Genomic DNA, 24,039 nt, shown 5'->3' with positions numbered 1-24,039 from the left:
CCACTTACTGTATGCGAGCTGTAGTCGAAACGAAACTGGTGCCCTCCTCACTTGTTGCGCCAGTATGACGTATCCTGTCCCACCTACGCGTCCTTCTACCTTCTTCCTTGCTGGCAGTCAATCGGAGCACCACTTACTCGCCGAACGTACACGGTTTGCCACGCCGGCCGGACTTTCGATAGATCTCGGTTAAAAATATATACAGGGCGGGGCTCGCCAGAGACGCTCGAACACGCTCGACGATTCCTTTTGTGTTCGGATGAATTAAACACGCGTTACTTTACTGTCCCCCGTTCCCGTTCACACGATATCGTCAGGGTCGTTATACCGCGAAATCGTCACCGCTCTATCTACCCGCGTTCACGTCGCGTATCCGCGACGCTGTGCTCGTTTTTGTTCCGTTTCGTCTGAGAACCGCGGACAGTCGCGGCGCCACCAACCCGCGAACCCCACGGTCACAGACGCGGAGATAACAGAAATTTTATTCCGATGGTATTGGATACTTGGTATCTATTCACCGTGTTTATTCGAGTAAGCTTTCATTCATCCACAGTGAAATGTCTGTCTTTCCTATGTCAGGTTTTTGGTGAACAGATCTTGTTCTTATTCTCGGTAGAAGTAACGTAGTAGAAGGAGACCCTATTAATATTTGAAAAATAAATGATAAATGATACAGGAAATTGGAGCAAATAAAGTACACGAAGCAGTTGGAATGATCGAATTTACGGTGAGCGATTGTGAGTTATTTCTTTCTCCTCGGTATTCGCAACGGATCCAAACACAGAGGATGTAAACAAACAAAGACCACGTGGCGTTAGAATCAAGAATAAAGTCTTTCGATACGCCCCTGCTCGTTCTCCAGAATTCGCGATTCACCGCGAGCATGCCGTGCAGTTTTTCTGATGTGTGAATAACGTGGAACTATCGGTGGAACGTGTTCGTATGTTTCATAACGATAAGATGCGTCCAGTGTTTCACGCACATCTATGATTATAAAGTGCAACGTAATTACGTATGCATGTTTTACACATAGAATTCTGAACCGAAAGAAAGGTAAATTTTAAATGATTTCGTTCCGGGTTTATATCGTACTTAAAATTGTTTCTGAAGTAATTCTACAGATAAGAGGAAACTTTTATCGTGTAACCGAGATAATAGTCGCACGGGCATACCTAAACTCTGCAAATAGAAACAGTGGCGACGAAACGTAAACGAACGACTGTGAAAAAGCTGCTTCTATGTACTAACAATTAATATGAAGGATCACATCGCGTTGCGTCAGTTTTCACACACGGTGTCGTTACGTATGATAGGTGAATTAATTATAGCGGTAAGTACTCACGTGTCTTGTGGAGCGTATACGTATGACGCTTATCCTCGATCCCGTGAATTTCGACGAAAGAGCGTCATAACCGAATTCACATCTTTCCACCGTTAATAACGCTACATCTACCATTCGGAGTCAATGACGTCCGACATGCGACTGACGATAAATTATCACGAATTATATCACGAGCCCCGTTTACTGTAACGAATTACGATATGCTCAGTCGCTGGTATCGCGGTACCAGTATTCACTCAAACTTCGTTAGTATCACGGTAGATTAATCACGTGACATACGAGCCCGATTAGATTTATCCGTACTAATGTGACATGTATTTGTTTATATATCGTGACGTATGAAGAATCATGGAATTGATATAACCTACCGTGTCGTGTTGCGATTATGAGTAGTTCCTACATTTCTATTTCATTTTATATATTGATTTTCGTGTGCAAAATGTGTATTTACTTTTCGATAATCGAACAGCACCGTAATCTATCAGAAAATCGACGATTAGTTGTGTTTTTTCACGTGTGTATATATATAACTATTAATTTTACGAAAAATATCCTCACAATCTACGATGTTCAGGTATGTTTCGGATGAATATCGATAATGTAATTACTTTGGAGTTGAATGCTTGTATACATTATATACAATGTGTTACTAAGACGAATGCTGTATGGAAAAGTTAGGGATAGAAGGAAACGTAAGAAGTTTATCTTTGTACGAACACCGAAGACCATTTTTTAACAAAATTGGCATGACAGTTTTATATTATGAGCAATTTCAACTGTTCGTGTTCCTTGTATTGCTCCTACTAATAGGCAACCCAATAGTCATGCGCGCCAAAACGTCACTTGTGAATTCAAGCGGTCTTATTCAAACTAATCTTCCAAAAGTCTCTTTTAATTACTATTAGAACTAGCATAGAAAATGCCTTCTTACGTTTCCTTGAATGCGCTTCCATGTAGCAACTATGCAACTGTCGAACAAAAAGTTCTTGCGTTATGCTTAATGAAAGACAGGGCTATATCTTTTTCCGATTAAATTACATAATTTTCTGCGTTAAAAAGACACAAACCTACCGATAACAATATAGAACACTATAGATTAATGAATTCTTCATTTTGACGTAGACCAGGTCTACCTTTCAGAACATCCAAAGCATTTCTCCGCTTAACCAATATTTTGCATTGTACTTATGCATGTAGCGGAGTGACGCTATGTTATTACGGAGTCCGCGATCAAAACTAGGACGGATTGTTAACGAGATCCAGGTGTCAATGGGTCGTGGAAATTCGCAGGCCAAGGGTCGACATGGTAAATAGGAACAATACAAGCGTATTCGTCGATCTATATTCAAAGATGTGTCGATTAATGCGAAAGCTTGCTTCGATTGCGGACGTGTTCCATAATAATTGAGTCTGTAATTCCTCGTTTCCTGTGTCGATTGTTCTTGGGTGTTACGTCGATCATCAAATAAAGACACCGATTTCCCTGTGTTTCATGGCTGAAGGTAACTCGTTCCTTTTAAATTCACTTTATTCTCAATGTAATTCTCCCCAATTATGTACAAAAATATAATGAGAATCAATAATCATTACAGAGTTCGTAACATTAGGTAGGTACATGACGATGTGTGCTCTTGTCTCCTCGGCCTCGCGCGAACCTCGGCTCGACACCTTTCACCGTGGCTTTTTAAAACAGTTCTCCGAAAGTGAAAGACGATCGATCGGTCGATTTTCTTTCGGCGTATACCTGTACGCGTGCAGCCATCTTTCCATTTCCATCTACAGAAAGGTGTATCAATCGATAAATCCTACGGTACTATCGTGTGAACTCGGTGTTTTCGTTTCTGTGTGCCGCGTGCGGAGAAATGAAAGAAATCGGTCGACTCGAGAAGGGGACTCGATCCGTTCTTTTCGCATTTGTAATCGCGGATCATCGAACGCTGCTTAGGAAAGGATGAAAATTAAAAGGTGGCACTCAAGGCTTAGGGAAACAACCTTGCGTCGGAGAGTCAATCTTACCCCTTTCTTTGACCATTGCAATAATCGGTGCTCCAGATTCGGTGCGGGGAAACCTCGCTATTGTACTGTTCGAAGTTTCTGGATGGTAGCTGCGACCATTTCTAGAACGAAGTAATAATAGGATTTTATGCTTTTTAATTCTATTTGGTTTGGAAGACCAACGAATAGATCAATGGGATCAAGAAAATGATTACTATCTACAACTTGACTACCCTCGGCAAACACGCATTAAATTCGGGATACCAGTGAAGGTACAGATTCTTAGAAAAACAGATCTCAAAGGCCAGAAAAAAATTGGAAGTAAAAATGCATGAATCGGTGGGATTACCGAACAAAAGTTCGAACAGTCTAATAGATTCTTTCTTCTGGGATCGTCGACGCAAGGAAGTACTAATGTCAGGTAAAAATTATTCTCCCAACGAACGCAGTGTACGACCACAAAGCCTCGAACAGTACAAATCTGCAAAGAAGCCCCGAAAATTTCGTCGAAAAATCGTGTCGCTAGATCTACTAATAGTCATCGAAATTTCATTAGAAAAGTGCACGACTTGGCAGAAAAGTAGCACTCGCGCGTGCACGTTTTTAGAAAAATACGAAAGTTGTACATCGAGAAGCAGCCTTTTTTTTTCTTTTTTTTTAATACCGCATTTAATCGAAAAGGAACACGGAGAAAACGCTCGATCGTCCGCTCGTGCGCGGCGATTATCATCGACTGTGATAAGAAAACGACAACTTTGTACAAACGCGTTGACTAAAACATTACGAACTTTCGCTAGAATGTACTAACCGTGTGTCTACGTCGACGTGGCTTTTATTGTCCTCATTGACAGACACGAGCTGGATCGACAGAATTGTCCATTTGCTTTCATTCCTGTTCTTTCCAGAACGCAGTTTAATTTTTTTTTTTTTTTTGCGAGACTTTAACAGGTGCGAAGTTGCTTTGTCTGCTATCTTAAGGGTATCGTTATAAACACGTCGGCGGAACAGAGTTCTAATGGTACACGTTAGAACCTCCATTATCCAAACACATTCTCGTGGAATATCTCTTTTTCGGTTGCTAGAACATTTTAGTTTTACATTACGAATTAGTTGGCTGCAGGAATAAAGCTCAGAGTCATCCAAAGGTTGGAAGTGTCTTGGAATGGTCAGTGGAACCATCGGTGCCATCGAAGAAAAGGGCTCGGATGGCTTGAGAATCAAATAAAATGTACCTCCAACACAATCAAGAAACGTTTAAAAAGATTTGTTATCCGTTATTGGAAAATTCTATCGATTGGAGAATGGAGGTTCTACCACACTAAAAGAACCGTTCACGGAACGTCCGTGCGTCGTATCGACTCGAACAGCGATGCGTCCAGGGCGGGAATAGTCACTTAAAGTTTTACAAGTAACAAAGAAAATAGAAAAAAGAAGGACCAGCGATTTTAGCCGATTGATGATCACACACTAATGTACGATAGACTTCACTCGTAACTGGAAATATACATATCTGTGCGGTTTCGCTATTAACGGAAGGGATGAGGGAACAACATTTTGAGCGTAGACTTCATTGCTTCGTAGATATAAAATTATTTGCTAAATTGTTAACTCGACGATCAATTCCTGTACACTTTGGAACAAGCGACAAGGACGCGGGCGTATCCTTGTCCATTCAGGCGATGCAAAAATAAAAGAAATGCAACGTTAAAAGCTAGCGTATCAGAAGGAAATGAGAGTTTGTCTCTCGAGGATCTCGGCGTAATAATTATTTGCACTCGTACGCTCTCTTTTTACGACTATATTAACAGTCTTATCGACGTTATTTTCTCTCGGTTTTTTTTTTCGTCTTTTATTATATAAATCGTTTTTCATCAAATATTTCTCTAATACGTTATTTAAAACTTGGCATAATAAATTTTTTTTTTCATATATACGAATACTTTCACCACGAAAGCACGTCTTCGACACCCATTCATCGAACAGTCAACGTGTCATGTTTGTTTCGCGATCGATTTTTCCCTTGTAATAAAAATATACAACGACGAATGTTTTTTTTTTTCATTTTTTTTTCTTCATAGGATCGAATTTTGTGTTTTCTTTTCCTCAGATTTTATTTCGATGCGGTCATAAATAAAAAAATTCCTTCCGATTCTTCCCGTTCAATAGGAAGAGTACAAAAAGTCCGAAACCTCAACGAAAGGTCTTATACGATTTTCCTACGGGTGAACGCTTACGTTTTTTTTTTCTTCTTTCATTTAAATCTCTTTCCCTCTAATGCGTTTTAGCAACACGTACACGTATGAATTAATCGCGAACGATTGGCGTTCGACTTCTTTTTACTAATTTTCGACCGACTCGAAACGGCGAACAAGAATAATCTTCGTCGAAGAGAATTTCGTGTGCTCTTCGGAAGCTTGATTCCATAACGAGGTGAACGTACGGTTAATCGCGAATACTTCACGGACAAGGAAACAAAATTGTATTGCGTGGCGTCTCGTGACCGTAAAAAAGCTAATTTGTCACCGGAGATGGGCAAAAATTCAAGTCTTTGTTTATCTATTGTTTGCTCGACGAGTAGCAGATAAAAGAGTCGCTTGTCTGTTATTCGTTATTCGAAATTTTCACGTGGATGATAATTTTGACCATCTCGGGTCGTTGCTGTCGCGATTACATTACGCTGTGTGCCGAGCCGATAAATCAGTAGTAGCGGAACCAAGCTTCGAGAGGAAGGAAACCGATAAGACCGGCCTTCTCCTTCGCGCGAATCGACAGACGCTTATTTCGTACGACGAACACCAAAGCTTTGAACACAATCGGGGCAATAGAGAGACAGAGTCGGACAACGATAAGGAAATACGATTGATGGCAGAGCTGCGCGCTTATCCGAGGCTCCAGTCAAAAAATTTCGATTCACGGGGTTACCCAATCTCGATTTATGATAAACGATAGAATTTTCATAAATTCGTTGAACGTACTGTTGAAAATACAAATCAAAACTTAACCATCTCCAGCGGTGATTTCCCAATAAATATCCCCGCGACTTACTATGCGCGGCAAGAGATTTCCAGAATCTCGACTTAAATATCTCGTGGTTACCAAAGCTTCCAGGTATCCACGCAGCTCTGGTCGAAAGGGGATCGTTCTCCGGGTGCGTCCCAACGAGAGAAATGCCTCATCACAAATCACGTTACAACCTCTTCTAACAAACGATCACACTCTTGCTCACGCATACTTAACGCGGCACAAGGGAACACACTAGCTAATCGGTCGTTTAGTGGTAGCGCGTGCTCCAAAAGGGGGAGGAACAGAATCACCGTCCGATTCCGACGAGGATCCTGCGGCTCGTTATTAAGTCGTGTGCGCGTTTTAATCTTGTCCATGGCCAAGAAATAATCTTTCTCGAATATTAACTTGATTACCGTGTTCGCTCTCGTATTTACGCTCGCGTTCCTCCCATCTTCCATGTCGTTGCAGCTCTCTAGCGGTCTGCTCAACCGTTCCCGCAAGCCCGTTGCGGATCTGTTTTGCGATCGATCGACAAGTACGCGAGCCCAACAACAGATAGAAGCGCGAAAGAGCTCTCAGTTTTTTTTTTCCTCGATGAATGATACGTACCGTTAATAGTTCTTACGTGTAATAACCCCCTCCACATATTACCCCCATGACGATTGGACGCGTTCGCGTCGGCAGCTCGGTGGACAGTTTAACAAAATAAAATACAGTTTTCGAAGCGTTTAGCGGGAAAATCGAACGTGTGTGCGATTTTTTTTGTTAGTCCTCTCGTCGACGACTCTCGTGTATTCGAACGCACAACACCCCCAAGGTGCAGCAATTGGGAGCGACTCGTTCGTTTCTTTCATTTTTCTTTCATTCACGTCGGAGAGTTTCTTGTAACACGGCTCACCGTGTGCTCTCTTGACGGAGCGTCGGCGAGAGTCGAACCGTGTAAATGGATTTAAATATGGTAACGTGTGATTCCATGTCCCGAGCTGTTTTCCCAAAAACCAGAAAAGCGCTTGTCCTAAGCGAGCTTCTTCTCCGTGTTGTTGTTGGCGACGTAACCGTTATTGGTACCGTTGCTGTAACAACTGTTGTACTCCTTGTTATAGATCGTCGCGTACGACGAGACGCCGTTCACACGGGGCGTCGGCGTCGAATCCTCGAGGACGGGCATGCAGAGCCCCGTCATGCCGTTCTGCGACGTGCCCTTCGCGCTAGATTTCTTCGATCTGTCCACGTATTTTGCTTTGTAAAAGTCTGAGAACAGACCCAGGAAGAGCACGCCGTGCAGCCCGATCCAGACCATGAAGGTCCGCGGGTAATCGCACTCCGTGAACAACAGCTGGAACTGATGCGTCATGATCATGACAAATTGCACCTGAAACATAAAGGACACGATTTTGTTACAAGTATGTTACGCGATTAATCTCTAGAGGTCGAGACGCACGATTGTGCAACAACTATGTGCTCACCATTTGGAAGGTAGTCAGGTACTTCTTCCACCAGATGTACTTCTGGTATTGCGGGCCCATCGCAGCCACCATGTAATAGAAGTACATTACTATGTGAACGAAAGCGTTCAGGAGGGCGAAGAAAGTGCTATGGCCCCCTGGCGCGAACTTCAGCCCCATCCAGACCGAGAAGGGCATTATTCCATGGTGGACAACGTGAAGCGTGGACACGTGCTCGTTCTTCTTCCTCATGATGAAAAAGAGCTGTAACAGGCCAAACGCGATTGTTCTGTATTTATTTGAAAATTGTAAATTGATGATCGTGTGACAGTACTCCGGACACTCACGGGGGTAGCGTGTCAATTTGTTCAAAACTTTGCGCAATTGTTTATCGCTCTATTGTAATCATGTTGAGTTGCGTTATTTCGCGCATTGAAGTCGATTTTCCTAACCAAACACGGGGTGTAACGATTCTATTCGCAGACGAACCAGAATGTTACCTAACCTCGTATTACCGGTTTTCCATGAAAAAGAATGCAAGCTCGTGGTCGGCTATACGCGTAAGGCTAGTTGTACTCTTCTAGTCTTGTGCCGAACCTTGAGCTTTAAAGCTTAACACGAAGTGTTGTTATCATTATGAACAATCGAACGTTAGTTTGTACGAAGAAATTTTTCACGTACACGACTATTTCAGAAAAAAATGGTAAAATACACATTTTCATTTAGATTATTGCGATGGCTGTGCAAACAGACTAGCAATAATAGAGTGGAAGCTAGATCGTTTCTACAAATAGAGAATGTCGAAGGACCAAGAACACTTCCCTGAGGTACACCTAATTCGATAGAAAGCCAGAAGGATCGGAACCCACTTAGATCCCGCGCAACCCGATATCGATCACGGAGGTATGCGCGAAACTAGTTCGATAACAATGTTTGAGCATCCCAAGACCAAACAGTTTGCTTAACGAATGATTACGATGATCCTTATCAAAGCCCTTAGAGAAGTCGAAGAATACTACAACTACGAGTTTCTTACCATGCCCTCCTGGCATCATCCGTGATCTTGAGAAGAGCCGTTCCGAGTGCTATGGCCTGATTTATATTCGGCCTGATACGGGTTGGATGCAAGTCAGAAAATAGGTCTGCAGTTACCGTCCGATTTGTTGGCAAATTTAAAAGGGTATCGTGCCACAGCTTGGAGGAAAACATCCAACGCTCAAGGAATGCATTTGTATTTTTTGAAATGTACGGAGTACGGTCACCTGAACTTTTGTTGCTATCATTATTGAACCTATTTCTTTTTGAACAAGTTTATCGCGATACGCTTTGGACCATAGGAAACTCTAGCATTTTTATAAAACAGTCGAAGTAGGAAACCGGATAAGTAAAATACCTCGAGATGATCTCACTTAACACATTGGACGCCATTTCTGGGTGACAGGACTTTTCATTAAGGAACTAAGAAAATTAATCCTAAAGATGAGACAATAACGAAAATAAATGTATAACGTTAAAAAGTTAATTACTGCGACGAATGTTGGATGATCTAATCTTCGATGGCCTCATGACAAAATTTGAACTTTATAGACATTGTCACAAGTTTTAGCTTGTCAGCGCCAACGTGTCAACTAGGTACGATTGTAGTTTTATGAACGAATGAGGGGAAGTAATACTCACGGTATCGAAGAATTCGGTGAACTTGCTGATGTAGTACCACCAACATGTGGCCGCCATTCTGAGCGCCATAGGGCTGTTCGAGTAGTCAACCGGTTGGCACCGGAAACTGTATCCTTTCGCCCAGCCACTCATCAAGTACTGAAACAAGAAAACGGCGGAAAGTGAGGACAATAAAAGGGCTTGCATTCAGGGGAGTCTCGACGGACAATCAGCGTATAGAGGCACGATCGCTCGCTTTTCACCGTGAAACTCTGTCTCGCTCGCTTTGTTCGATCAAGAAGCCGGGAAAGCCACCAAAGGGGGGTCGGAGTAGCGACGGGGGAGGGACAGGGAAACACAAAAGAGAGTCCTCGGCTAACGTTTCTGTCGCGAGACGACTGTCGGTTGTATTTAAAATTCTAAAAGCTCGCGCTCCTTCGGAGAACGACGAACAATGGGTCTTCTGTTTGTTCCGCGTTTCCCCCGCTTGTTTTTCGCGAGTTTTCGCGGGAACCAGGCCACGGGTTCCGCGCGACCCTAAAAACCGCGATCGATCTCGGCGCCAACCGGATCGTGATTCAACCCTTGACGACGACCTACCTGGCCGACCGCCTACAGTGTCAACGGACCGATTTTTGACCCCTTCGCTACTCGTGGCGTGGACTTCATTCGATAGAAATTGTTGATCGTCGAAGACGGTATTTAGGAATACTTTGCTCGATTGTTTTTTCATGCAGGAAGAAATATTTGGTTGCCTGGACAGTCCATGTCGATTTTTGGTAGGTACATGGTCTGAATATATCGGAATGGTTGAAAATAAATAACATGTACACGTCTCTTAAAAGATGGAAAGATGTGGAACAAAATGGTACCTATGTAATTCTATAAATATATTAGATTGTCCAGAAAGTTTCTTTCGGGAGTTGCACTCAATTATTTTATGTGGTCGTGTTTATATAAATAGACAATCTAATTTCATAGATATTCATGTTGTACCAGTAACGGAGCGAAATGAATTGTGCACAATTCAGTAATGTAACATAAAACATAAACTATTGTGGATATATTACTTATTAATAAAGCGAAAGAAACTTTTGGGACAACTTGCTCTTAAAGTTTTCTTAAAAATTGCCACGAACATTCTGGACAACTCAATATAATCTGTACATAATGGAAAAGGAAGCAAAGAGAAAGAGTTGGCTGTTCTTGTATTAATATTGTCTCGGATCTGGCCACAGGGTGGGGTCAAAGTATTATCCCAGTTCTGGCTGCAGGGTCAATCGAATCGTCGGTGTACGTATTACCGCGTAACCCCGTAAGTAGAAGCTCCGACTATGTAATTCCTCGGAGCGAGACGAGACCATTCCAGTGGCCACGGTCGCGGAGCTTCGTAATCGCGCGAGCAATTCCCGATTAACGGAAGCAACACACGCTAGGAAATGAGACCGCGCACGTAAGCGTGGCACGGAAACGAAAACTCGCGAGGTCGTCTCGGTGTCTTGATAACTGGCTAAGTGGCAACGAGATTGCATTCGCGGACCAAGAACGAGCAAAATGGCACGATTGCCCGCGAAGGACTCATCGTGATATCGAAAAACAGAGACAGCCAATGAAGGATTGTTTATCGTCTATGCGTTACTTTCTGGATGCATATGGATATTTGAATCGTGGAATGAAATGTTTCGCGGCGAACATGTTAAAGTACTGGAGTAACACACCAGAATTTTGGAGCACGTGCGCTACGTATTCGATACTCAAATACTCTCAGTGAGAGTATAATATACTCGTGAAAGAAATGCTACATGGTTTCGTGAAGTTTTTATTCGGATTGTTGTGTATAGCGAGATTTACATCGTTACAACTCCTTAAAAGTCGAGATAATTATATAGCTGAAATAATTGCTGAAAAAATGGGGAAGCACATGTAAAGAGCTAGCCAGAGAAAAGAAACTAAAGGAAAAAGTAGAAAAGTAGATTTGGACTATGCAAATCAATCCATGAAATTACAGCATTTGTAAAATACTCGTTTAAGTATTATTTGTTAAACTTGAAGGGAAAAACACTTCCGTACGAGTATGCGACTTTTTACACAATATTTACTCGATAAAAGTATACGCAGAGAGTCAGTTTTATCGAAGGATTGTCGTAATCAAATCCAGAGTGCGTTTATCGTGCAACATGGTCGACGTTGTGGGATATCGAATTCTCTTGATGTTCGATTCGTGTCGTAGGGGATAGGGAACGCGACATTCCATTAAACTTGACCGTGTTAAACGGCTAGAAAAGCTCTGGTATAGTTGCGTGGGCCGGCGTCCGTTCAAACGAGAACACGTCGTGCTTATGGTCGGGGCAGCGTGGTTGTGTGTCAAGGCCACGCGGTGTGATCTCGCGTCAGAGACTGTACGCACGCTATAGTAGTTTTCGCGCCAGTTTATTTATTTAACGAGATAAAGCGTTCCACACTTTTTTAAGAATTTTCATCACCAAACGCTACGCTATATTATCGAGAAATCATTATCCTTTTTTCGCGATACTTTTTACTTGGGTTTGGTTCGGCACGAGCATCGCAAAGAACAAGTTTTTTTAAGCTAGTACCTGCTGAACAATAATGGGTTCGCTATCTTGGAAACCTGTTTACATTTTTTTCACGAGATTAAACTCCGTGGAGGAAAACAAATCCATTTGTAAAGGAGACAATGGAATTATTGCTAACATTCCCATCTTCCAACCTTGAAGAGGATGTTCATTTATCTCTGGACGAAGCTCGAGAAGTTCAGAATTCTTCGAATGAGGAATCTTGGCGTACATTTTCCGACTAAAAGTTTCGGATATTTGTCTTCTCTTTTATATTTACAAGTGTACCTTGGAAATATTACACAATTTGTTCCCGACCACTGGGAAAGTCGAATCTCTGCGATAAATACTCGATAAAAGGAAAGGATTTGGAAGGAAACGGATATCGGGTACGAATATTATTGTTTTTTAAGAGTGCCCAAATGTATTATAATATACTACGACCAACTTCGCCATGCAAATGCTCCATTGTGTGTCGGTTAAAATTCTGCCAGCCACGCTCTGCTCTACTTTCCGACTCGTTTCGCTAACTTTAGTCTGCGTTCCGCCTGTAAACGTGAAACGAGGCGATCATCTCGATTCGATGCGTCGCGTTCGTTGTTTTTTGCGCGTGTCACAGAAATTAACAGCTTTCGATGATGCACTCTGTTCGAAGCAATCAGAGCGATCGGTTATTGTGTAAAATAAATACCGTGTGTTTAATATCGGGCTCCTCGCTACCGAGCTCCTATGCACAGTTTCTGACGTACAAATCAAAAGTATAAAATACATAGACGAATACACGAAAAGAATTCAATTTTACAATCCGATACGTCTGGGAATATTTCCGAACGTTCCGAGAAGCTCTTAGATTATTTTACTATGTAATATTTACGAGAGTGCTTTAAAATGATGTAAGATTTAATTGTGATCTAAAAGAAATAGTAAGCGATTGAATAGATTTACAACTTACTAACGAATACAATAAAAAAGAGAAAATGCTTGTTAGCCTTTTTTTCATCTTTCAGCGGAACTGCTTGATGGCTCGTGTCGATTAAATGATACAGACTAGAACTGATACATAGTGATAGCATTGGCGATGACGGAACGCTGCATTTATACGATCTCAATTATCTGTCTATTACCAGACAAATTTGCATCGAGGCTTTGATTAATTCTTCACGAGTCGAACCGGAAGATTAACGACCTGTCTCTGATCAAAATACCGTACCAAACGGTGGGCTTGGGCAAATAAAATGTAAATTCACTTCTTTAATAAGATTGACAAATTAATTTTCACGATGGTGAGCGATCTGGCGTTATTTTCGATGCGACTAAATCAACTAACCTTTTCGCCGTGGCGTGCTCCAATTAAAAACCAATAATGGCAGAGGTAGGCAGCATTTTATTGAAATAATAAACGACGATGAAAAATACAAATAGTACTGTTTGTTTGTTTAATAAGGTATATAGTTTCATTCTATGATTGCAAACACCCTACAGTTTCATTCCTAAATTTGAAATTTAATCAATAATTTTATATTATGTCTTTGCGTCCTAGCCGAATAACGATCGCTACGAAACGAAGAGTCAGTGGAGAGTAATTTTTAGGGAAAGACCAAGCAGACAAAAGACGAGGAACTCTATCGATCCCGGTAGCTAACTTAGCGACAAAGAACGGCCCTGCTGCGTTTGCAAATTTCATTTGAATTTCGTTAGATTCATTTACGTCGTCAATAAAAATCGCCTCGAACCGTCTGTCATAATTCATGATTAAGTCCAGAGTTTGATTATTCTATCACAGTATTTTTTATTATCAAATTAGATGAAAATGTATACTATAGGAAAAAAAAAGAAAACGTAGAACGATTACCTGTCTAATTTTTAGCACTATAATCGAGAACGCTAATTGTACGTTATTATTCGTTACACTTAAGATTTTTGCTAAGCGTTTAAGTTGAAATCGAAAAAAGTATGCATAGAGAAACGCGAAGAATTTTCCTAAGGAAGATAAATTGGTCTTGATCAAGTGTCCATTAACGTGATTATTGTCCGTCGTTAGATTTATTTTGACATTTCCGAAGATGATCTCAAATTGGATGTTGGAAACTATCCTCTCTGATAATATTAAACTAGTCAACGATTTCCTTATAAGCTCTCCTATTAATAACTCAATTATTTTCTAATTGTAATACAATAACGTGGAAGGAAATTGCAGCGATGATCAATCCAGCACTAAAACGACCAATACTTCTGTTTAAACCGAAGACCTATCAGTTTTCCTCGAATAAAATAGAACCGAATCGTAGAGATACACCGAAGAGTTCCGTTTTCCAATTGATTCGCCAGCTTCGATTCTGGCGATGATAGACTGGTCACATTCTTCCAGTCAACATCGACGATTCCCCTCGTCGCCACTCGATAAAATCCGACGACGTAACCTCGATATTTGAAGATGGTTCTTAAACGTCACTTCACGGTCTTCGATCGAGTCTAATATGCACGAGGGGTGTCGATGAGGAGGCCCATCTTCTGATAATAGCTCGCTACCAATTTCAGAATCTGCATGAACGAACGCTCGCTCAAACTGTCCTTTCTTTTACACGAAAATTGACACAATTTTCCGCGTAACAAAGACCCGCGCCAGGGAAACTAAAGACTAGTTGGTAACTTTTCAAATCTCTCGTGTTTCTCGCCACGACTAACCGCTAGGAACTCTTTTGGGAAGTGCGAGCATGGACGGTCCCCTTTAACATTGATCTTTTCCCTTCCCGTTTCTTTCCCGTAACGTACTTTTACCATTTATCTTCCGCTTTTTCTCCAGTTTTCGTTGACGGTTCGTGGTACCGACCGTGATCGGTAAGTATAGGCAAATAATAATTGGACCGATCAAAAATGCGTAGAAAGTTACGCGACAACGTACCTACGTGAGTACGATTCTCACGAGATAACTGTACTCGGCTACACATGCGACATACTAAACGCAAACCAAATACGATCGGTATTTGATTAAATACTCACGCGCATTCTTGACCCTCGTCATACACCGCAGCGATCGGAACACATTGCGTCATCGGATCTGCGGCGTCCATTTTCATGGAATTGGAAATCCATCGCGAGCTCAAAATGCCGGCAGTAGAGTTACGCAATTATTAAATTGCAAACGAAACATTTTTTCACATCGATGAAGCAGCTTTAATCGTTCCTTGTTCCTTTGTATGTCCACACCTTTTTACAACATTCAGCATACGATTTTCTGCTTGCATAAATGCAGAAAATGCACGAGTTGATCATTTATATTTTTTTTTTTTTTTTACTGTAAAGTACTCGTGTACGTTGAGTGCCACGTAGAATGTATTCGTACACCAATCAATTTCCCAAAAAACTTTTGTGTGAAATTGTAGTTTCTTAACTTCTTTTTTTATAATCAATGATATTTTACATTAGTTTATTGCTCCGTACGAATTAGAAAACATCAAATTTCCGATAAAGTACTTTTAAACAGTTGTCCGAATACTTATTGCTTCAACATTTCCATCGATTAATTGTCTTTTTCTTGTTAATTTCGCAACTTACATAAATAGCTATTTTTGTTGTAATCTATCTATTCTAGAGATTTCCGAAAATATGTAGAATGTCGTTGTTTATAAAAAATAAGTTAATAAATTACAATTTTTACACAGTTTTTTTGGAAATTGATCGGTGTACGAATACTTACTACACCCACTGTAGCTTCCTAGAAATTTTCAGAATGTGATAATGCGTGCAATATCGAAGTCCGAGCTTTGGAACAGGTATCGAGCAAAGTTTTGCCCGTCAACGATCGTCTGACAGTTCGTCGGATAGCGAGCTATCATTTTATCCAGACAGCGCGATGAATACCATTGACTTGGCCGATGGGGCGACTTATGCAACCCACGAAGCGCCGAATCGTAGCCGGCAGGCAATAACTTTCACGAATAAGGGACAGGCGTGTATCGCAGCCGAGGCCGGCTATTAATTATTCTGCGCGGGGATCGATGATACACGTCGGAATGGGATTACTTTATCGAGTTTGTCGGCTGAGCGCGGTACACAACCGTATGCGTGTTTCTGTGCCATGATAGAAATCGTGAAACTGCCGAGAGGAAAGGGCGTATCAAAGCGTGTTCCATCGATACGTTGACCCTTTCAGATGAGCGTAGAGTACAAAGATAAGAGACTGACTTTTATCGAGCTTAACGAGAAAAGAAAGTGCGTAAACGGTACCTGTTGTTCCAAGGTAATTACATCCTTTCCTCGAATGTTTCTTTTTTTTTTCGAAACGAATTCTTCATTCACGAATATTTTTTCGTTTTACTTATCTTTCCTCACAACGATTAAACGTAAAACGTTTAATTAGAACACTTCAGGATTCGTGTTATTAGGAGTGTCGATCACTCGATCGTGCAATCGTAAGTGTATACCTGTCATCGAGAGAAATGTCGTTTACCCGTTCAATGATCGTTTCTAAAGTGTATCATTATCTCCTTCCATAATGTACCTAAGTTTGACCAACGAAAGGTAGAATTAGGTCCGAAGTGCCTTGGAGCGAAAGACCAGTTCGCAACACGCAACATTTTAATGGCTTCTGTTTGATTATACTGGAAGATGGCGGTCGACGATTGATTCGTTTCCGTGTGGATAATTAGAGCATTCATCGACTACGTTTTTTTTAAATATCTGACAGACACAACTCGACACGATCAGAGTCTCAAAAACAAAAGTAGACGTACAGCGAATCATGGGTAAGTGTCGCTGAAATCTGTTGCATACGTGTCGCGTAGTCATCCCCACCAATTCCCGAGACAACTGGCTCGAGACGAGCCTCGGCGTTATCTCTGACACGCGACCGTCGATGACTCAGTTAAATAATGAATCATCGAAGCATGAAAGTAAAAGTGTTCTACTCGTTTTCACAGATCTTCCTCGCTCCGACCCCTTCTCAACATCGAATCTCGAGTTCTCTGTTCCGTTCGTGTCATCCCGTCCAGAACGAGCGACACTTACGCACGATCCACTGTAATTAATTTCGATTGAAAAAGGAATGAAGAAAGAAAGATGAAACGAACCTCGTAGAAGATCCATGTGGAGAATATCGTTTGTATAAAGTTGTACACTATCAGGACTTGGCGAAGGTTGAAAGGCTTTTTGTTTTCCATTATCTTCGGTCCCATAACCTTGCTGAAATAAGCGTAAGACAGGCATATCGCCATCGTCGGGAAAGGACTGCTCATCATCGCCCAATCCTTCACCCTGGGATCTAGAATCAGAATACAGCCCGGTTAAAATGAGAGAAATCGCGAGGCAAGAATTTCTCGGTTCCAACAATCGAGTCGAAGCGTGGAGTCATCGAAATTTTCTCTCTTAAATTCTCGAGATGTTTACCAAATTTGCATTCCCGGTACTGGAGAGAACAAAAAAAGGATTTCAAGTATTTTGGGATCCTCGACAGTAACTTTCGATCGTTGGATAATGTAATACATATTCATGAGGCGTCCTTGAAATTATTCTAAATTTAGAAATTCGAAAAAAACCCGCTATTTTCATAAAATCGACGACAGTGCAACAGAGATCAAAAGATTCCGTCTACGGAACGTCTGCATCGAAATCTAGAATCGGCTCTCATTTCCATTCGGTTCGTTATCCAACATTTCTCTCGGTTACGATACTTTCCTTCCTCGCGGATCGCGAAGCAGAAACTCTCATCGATTCCGATGTTCCAATAGTTCTCGAAGTAGCATTAAGGGGGTGAAATTTTCGAGGGTAGTTTCATCGTTTAAACTTGAATTACCAGCGATATAAAGAATACCTATCCTTTATTTTTGACCCCGTTACAAATCAGCGAAGTTTCTTGTAAGTCAGAATCGGGGCCGAGTCGGATTCGACGCCAGGCTGATTAATATCGCGTTCAATGGAGGATCGTTACCAGCGAGTCTCAGCAGTCTCGAAATTAAAGGGGCAACGCGCCTCTACGTAGAAAGCCGTATTAAAGTCTCCAGGCGCTACGGCGGCGCCTCGCCCGCACGACCAGAAACCACCGGCGACGGTCGAGCAAATGAAAGATTCCGCTTCGAGCAACGCCGACGAATCCCTGCGAATTTCACTCTCGGCCAAGCAAATCCGCATCCACTTCATCCACGGTTACCCGCTAATTAAACCTCCCCAACCCCCGGTAATAACGTTAAAACCGCGCTTAATCATCGAATCTTTGCCAGCGATTCCTGCCGATCGAAACGTAAAGCTTAACAAACTGCAGAATCCTCTAACCTGAGGTTTGAGAAGCCTTAATTTGAAATCAGGTGAATTTGTAGTCACGTAACCGAGTATTCAGTCCACGCGTAAACAAGTTCCCTTAATGGCGCTCTGATAGGTTTCCTGTCTCATCTTTCAGCTGTTGTGCAGTTTTCTTTGTTTTCCTTCGAATGCTTGAAAATTCGCAGTTAAAGAAAAGTGCGGTGACCTCAAAAGTTTCGAGGCTCGCGAATTTTACGTTCACCCCGTTTCGTTGTTTACTTTCTTCAGGCCGGTTCACGGAGACAATGGCATCATTAGGAGAACAATGGCCGACGCGGCTGTAGTGGCGGATACCACGAACGGAACAGAGCATGGGATAATTGCTCCAATATACAGGGTGATTCTTCTAAGGTGACCGACGGGATTATCTGCGAAATATGAAGTCGTTGAATTCGTCTCGAAAACGACTATTATCCAGTCAAAGAAAAAGTATTGCGTTCCGTTTAAAAAAATGAAGGTGACCTTGATATCTCGGAGCCGCCTCTATCCAGAAAAAAATACTTACGTCACCGTCTATACTCCTTGGAACTGATTACTTTTTGTCTGAACAATTTTTCGATACGACTTCAAATTTCACAGATAATCGCGTCGGTCACCTTGTAAGAATTACCCTGTATACGCGTGATATTTTCTAATCCAATAGACAAGAAAAAGCTCTGGATAGCATTGAACAATTCAGTAAAAAGAAAGATTACTATGATCGAGTATCAACACTTAAATGACTCTGAGGCCGCCGACATTAAATGAACGCATACAATCATCGTGATTTTTTGTTTTTGTGATCATAACATGTTTTTCCTAGAGTTTTAATAAATGCATAAGAGGGAAAAAAGGTACCGCTTAGTGTTTACATCGCGGCCCGTTATCGTCGGTTCTTTGAGAGTTTTAATATCGTGGAAACTTTCAACTATGCGGAATAAATGATCGAAACCAAGAATCCCAAATATCTTCGTTATTTTTGTATCGTCGAAAAATAACGGCGACGAATTTGGAATTCCAATTCGAAATTTGAAAGTTTCAAGTGTTGACAAACTGTCCTCGTCTCTGTCCTTGCCACGGACCGAGCGTGAAGCATTTCACTGTCCAATCAATTATTCCACCGATGTCATACGCAAGGTAATCGTATTGTAAATTATCGCAACGCGAACTCCATGTGGAATTGCATCGCTTGTTAGGAAAAATTCATCGCGGAATTGCTTGTCAAATAAAATATCAATTAAACAAGCCTCGAGCTCCAATCGTGCGCACTGGTTTCGTTTTTCAAAGAGTCGAATCAAATTCCCTAGAGTGAAAATAAATCCTTATTGGAGCACAACTAGAATAGCTAGAATAGAGAATTACAGAAAGCATGTTCCATATTACACGATGTCCATAACACGCGTATTTTATTTGAGAAACGCTGCAATAGAGGGTTAACTTATTCCCACGCTAACTTAATCCTCCTAACTCATCCACTCTCTTCGCTCGTTCTTCTAACCCTCGTCACCCATCTTACATCTACTTCTTTTCCATCCCACACTCCGAACTCGTACATCTTCTCATTGTATGCATCAGAGCTCTCCTTCTTCTCGGAAAATTCTACGGAAGACAGTGGATATCACTTTCTATGATAACAGAGGAGATGGTAACCCTACCACGGATGGAAAATAGTTCCGTGTTGCGGCCAAATAACAATTAATTATCTCGCGCATACATCATCTTTTTTGTTAACGAAAAATGACACGCTCTGGGAGAACCAACGATGGTACCAGTTGTCAACGAGGTTTGTCACGCGAACCGAACTGTCGACAGTCCGCAGTTTCAGGAACGCGTCGACGATTATAGCGAATCGCAGTGCGCAGAAAAATGACGTAAGAATGGAATAGAGAGCAAGGTGACAGACACCAGCGAAAAAGGAGACTGGACAATTTCACAAGGTGGTATTATTATACACGTCTCGAAAAATGGAGCAATCAGTCGGACAGTTTAAAAGCCACTTCTTCGGGTTACGCAATGGCGTTAGACGTCGTGCATCTGGCGCAGGTATCATAGACCTGCGTCTACGGTAGGTCGGTAAAAAGACGAATGCATTAAACCAGTCTAGGCTACGCGGATGCATATGTATATCGAATCGTTAAGACGATCTTTGCACGACCAGCATAACGAAAAGCATAATCCTCATAGCAATAGTCCAGTGTTATCGTATATCGCTCTATAATTCCCTGTCGCAGGAATTTCATTTTGTCTGCCAAAATAGGAATTATTATTTACTCGTGTATAAGTTAATGCGGGAGAAGCAAGGAATATTAATTAGCCATTTTACATTTCGACCTAAATACGGCCGATAACCCTACCCACGCCCAATATTAATATTACATTAGGTAATAATATAATGTCACGCCGAATTTTGTTGGTCACGTTACCGAACCCGATTTGCATCGCTGCGAATTTCGCGAGCGACGACCTGCTCGACGGAATATTTGTTATATAAAACAATCTTGAACGACGAATGAGTCATCGTATACAATTGTAAAACAGCTCCCTCGTGAGACAATACGCTTACATTGTACTCGTATTTAAATACATTAATCGTCGGAAATTCATAAGCGACCCAAAAAAACAGGCGATATGCATAAACCGAGAGGGACTTATTTAAAATTGTAATCGCTAGGAAATGTTTTCTACAATATGTCACGAACTTGTTCGGAGTCGAGCAAATTTTATTCTGCGATTCGAGATTTGTATTTTAATTAAAAATTCATAATAAATAGTAAAATACACTTGCGTCAAATAGGTCGTGCGACTGTAATTTTCCACGCAGCGTGATTACGGACGAAGTTTTCCAAGAAAGTCTTTCGCAATGTATTTTCGGTCGGCGAACGCTCGCGGACTCGCGGAACTACGAATGAGAATTCACCAGGGAAAGGGAAACCATTCTCCGACAAAAATTTTGAGCTACGTTAAAACTACCGTGACGCACGCTATTCCAACTTTTCATCGTGTTACTGTCGCAGCATTCCGAAAAGCTCGCACAAAAAATTGCCGAGTTCTTCTGCAGATGACGGCTTTCAAAACGAGGTAGCAGTTTCGAGAACTTCGATATCCATTTGCGCGAAAAATAATCGACAAAGACACGCATCGGTGCTTGTTTTGTCCTTACGGGATGATCCATATTAACCGATCCACGGAATCGTCGAGACTGATAACGGCACTGAAAAATGGGTCGGTTTAAATCGGAAAAAATGTTACAGGCTGACGTTCACCGATCTCGAAAAATATGTTCCCGTAACATGATCTCCGCGAGGACATGATCAGTGGATCGGCAATATTTCCACGACGAAAATGAGTCCAAATACGATCCCATTTAAACTATTTTTAATTCGACCATTACTCGAATTACTTCTGGGACCATGTCCTATTACGTATGAACTAAAAATAGTCAAAATGAGGTGTCCTATTTTCTCGTTAATTCTGTGATACCATTTTGATGACGATAAAGCAAAAGTTGAAATTTTCATTAGCGAGTGACTCATCCCACGCTCGATAAGGCACGCGGGCGAGACCAGACACACGCGAGCTTCGGTCTCGACTCGAGATAAGAAAGGTCGATATCCACAGAGAAAGTGGTACGGCAACCCTTGTTTAACCCTTTGACCGCGAAGGGTGTATACATATATTCGTCCATAAGGTCAAGGAACTTCGTCCAAACCATTACTGAAAATTATATTTTTATATGCGTTGCCGTTATTACTTGTTCCATCGGAATACAATAGGTCGTAAATCACGATGGTCGCGGCAAGCAGTGTGTTTTTAACTCAAACGTTTTCGACGATGCATCACTCGTTAACACGACGATAGATGAATGTTACCGAAAACATAAAGAGGGAAGAATCGTACAGCTAACGTACTAATGATATCAACGAGCAAACGATTTCAAATTGTGGGATGCACGTTATCCGGGAGCCAGCGTGCACGGTCGACGAATCGCAACAGTAGCCGGCAGTGGATTTCGATTTCGATTACGCTAGGGAAGCCATAAGAGAGCAGCGGCATGAGAGAAAGATCATCAGCCGTGGAAAATTCGTCGACGCGAGAGCAGGTCTGTCCCTGCTTGCCCGTCAGCTTGGGTAAATTTCTCGACCATTTTTTTCTCCAACCTCCCTGCGAGAAGACGCGGCAGTTCGTTCAGGAGGCGGTCGCCAGACCTTCCGGTAAATTACCCTTGCACTCGCATGAACCGAACGAACGACGATGACACCGCGCCGCTACGTTGTCCACGCCGACGCACACCGTTGGACACGCTTCTGCGACTCGACGACCACCCAGCACAGAGCAATTTTTTTCATTGTGTGGTTTTTTTTTTCGCGCTACTTTATAAGAAATATATTTAGCATACCGTTGCCGCGTGGATTAAGGGGACGGTCGTTTTTTTTTTTTTGGTGGAAAAAATTGAGCTCCTCTCGCGTGGATGTTCTCACAGTTCGAAAAGCTTCAACTTCTAACGCGTGATTATTTTATCTTTTGAAAAATTCATTCGTTTATCTCTCTTAGCGTGGATTTTGGTCTTCCTCCGTTTCGTTTCGCAGATCGAGAACCTCTGCTCGATGCACCTCGAACCTATTTAGAATCCTCGAGTTGTTTTGCAAACGTCGTGTAACATTCGTGCCCGCAGGTCTATCGTACGAAAGATTATATCGAATTTACCGAAGGCATACAAAGTATCGTATTTCGGTGAAAAGACCTGGCCACATTCGAAACCGACATGTTATTACAAGACTATCCTCCAGCGGCGGCTAACATTTTTACAGTTCTGCTCTGACCCACATACTATGTCATCGGCTAAACGAGCGAGCCGTTGCATGACTCGCAGTCCGAGTCATCGAAACGTTCCTCGACGGCCTCTATAATCGATACTCGTTAGTTTTCTTCTAATCCCACATATTTATAATTCAGTCGTTGTAACGTCAAATATAAATTTCAACGAAATTCACGTTCACTGAAAATAACTCGAATCCGAACAATTACTCTAAATTTCTACTCGTTTAACATTTTCCTAGTAACATGGGACACCTCGACACGAATCGTTCGCAAGGAACCGGTACAACGATGTTCATTTCGACTTTCCTCAATTGGCGTAATTCAATTTCAACGCCGCTCTATTGCATTAATTAGCGATAGGGACGGTGCATTCGTGGTACCCCTCGGTACGTTACAGGGTCGAACGAATTTACGACTCGTCACCTAAATGACACACTCGCCGACCGACAGTGGGTGAACTGGGATTCTTGGGGCAGTCGTGCGCACCATACGGGCTTGACCATGAGTCTTTTCAACCGTTAGTCATCGTAGACTGATTTCCAAGAATCGTAGAACACGATAATGGTACTGATTATCGAAGGGGGAAGCTAGAAACTATCCACTTCCTACGAGCACTCTATTTACCTCGTCACAGGCACCAACACGCGCGACCGTCCATCGCTTGGGGAGCAGTGACGGACGTAACTTGAGCGAAACAAAAATATTACGTGGTAGTATCGACGAGTACACCATTGCATCTTTTATTTACACAAAAAAATTCATTTCGATCGGTGGTACGGTACTGTTAAAAAGAACTCGAGGAAATACCCTCTGTTCTGGCGCCGCTGAGGCGGTTAATCCCTCGAGGCGCATCCACCCTCGCCTCGTAGAAACTGCCAATACGAAAAACTCAATGTTAAGGGCGTATTTGTACCGCGCAGGGAGCATACAT

General features: G+C 42.0%; 2 protein-coding genes and 1 long non-coding RNA gene across 5 annotated transcripts in view; 1 reads left to right on the top strand and 2 right to left on the bottom strand.

Moving 5' to 3' along the window:
* Positions 1-1,480, bottom strand: part of LOC128872217 (elongation of very long chain fatty acids protein AAEL008004-like) — a 50,428-nt gene extending 48,948 nt beyond the window's left edge. Inside the window, exon 1 of one of the 2 annotated variants that reach the window (XM_054114672.1) lies at positions 1,343-1,480. The gene's annotated coding sequence lies outside the window, so the exon portion shown is untranslated. Of the gene's footprint in view, positions 1-8; positions 317-1,342 lie in introns of those variants that run through there. The other variant, XM_054114673.1, reaches the window with a different exon arrangement.
* On the top strand, positions 681-4,812 carry LOC128872221 (uncharacterized). 2 transcript variants are annotated; one of them, XR_008456121.1, is made up of 3 exons: positions 681-1,053; positions 1,111-1,330; positions 2,465-4,812. It is a non-coding gene; the product is annotated as an uncharacterized LOC128872221 (long non-coding RNA). The 2 variants fall into 2 exon arrangements; XR_008456120.1 differs by lacking the exons at positions 681-1,053; positions 1,111-1,330 and adding an exon at positions 1,617-1,916.
* LOC128872216 (elongation of very long chain fatty acids protein AAEL008004-like) overlaps positions 4,250-24,039 on the bottom strand; it is a 38,306-nt gene continuing 18,516 nt past the window's right edge. Inside the window, exons 3-6 of the mRNA XM_054114670.1 lie at positions 17,087-17,277; positions 9,466-9,603; positions 7,810-8,052; positions 4,250-7,715 (exon numbers count right to left, since the gene is read on the bottom strand). Coding sequence (XP_053970645.1) covers positions 7,359-7,715; positions 7,810-8,052; positions 9,466-9,603; positions 17,087-17,277 — 929 coding nt within the window. The 3' untranslated portion in view covers positions 4,250-7,358. The remainder of the gene's footprint in view (positions 7,716-7,809; positions 8,053-9,465; positions 9,604-17,086; positions 17,278-24,039) is intronic.

This window comes from Hylaeus volcanicus, chromosome 2 (assembly GCF_026283585.1).
Source record: "Hylaeus volcanicus isolate JK05 chromosome 2, UHH_iyHylVolc1.0_haploid, whole genome shotgun sequence".
In the NCBI taxonomy this organism is placed as follows: domain Eukaryota; kingdom Metazoa; phylum Arthropoda; class Insecta; order Hymenoptera; family Colletidae; genus Hylaeus; species Hylaeus volcanicus.
This window is presented reverse-complemented; position numbering and strand designations above follow the sequence as displayed.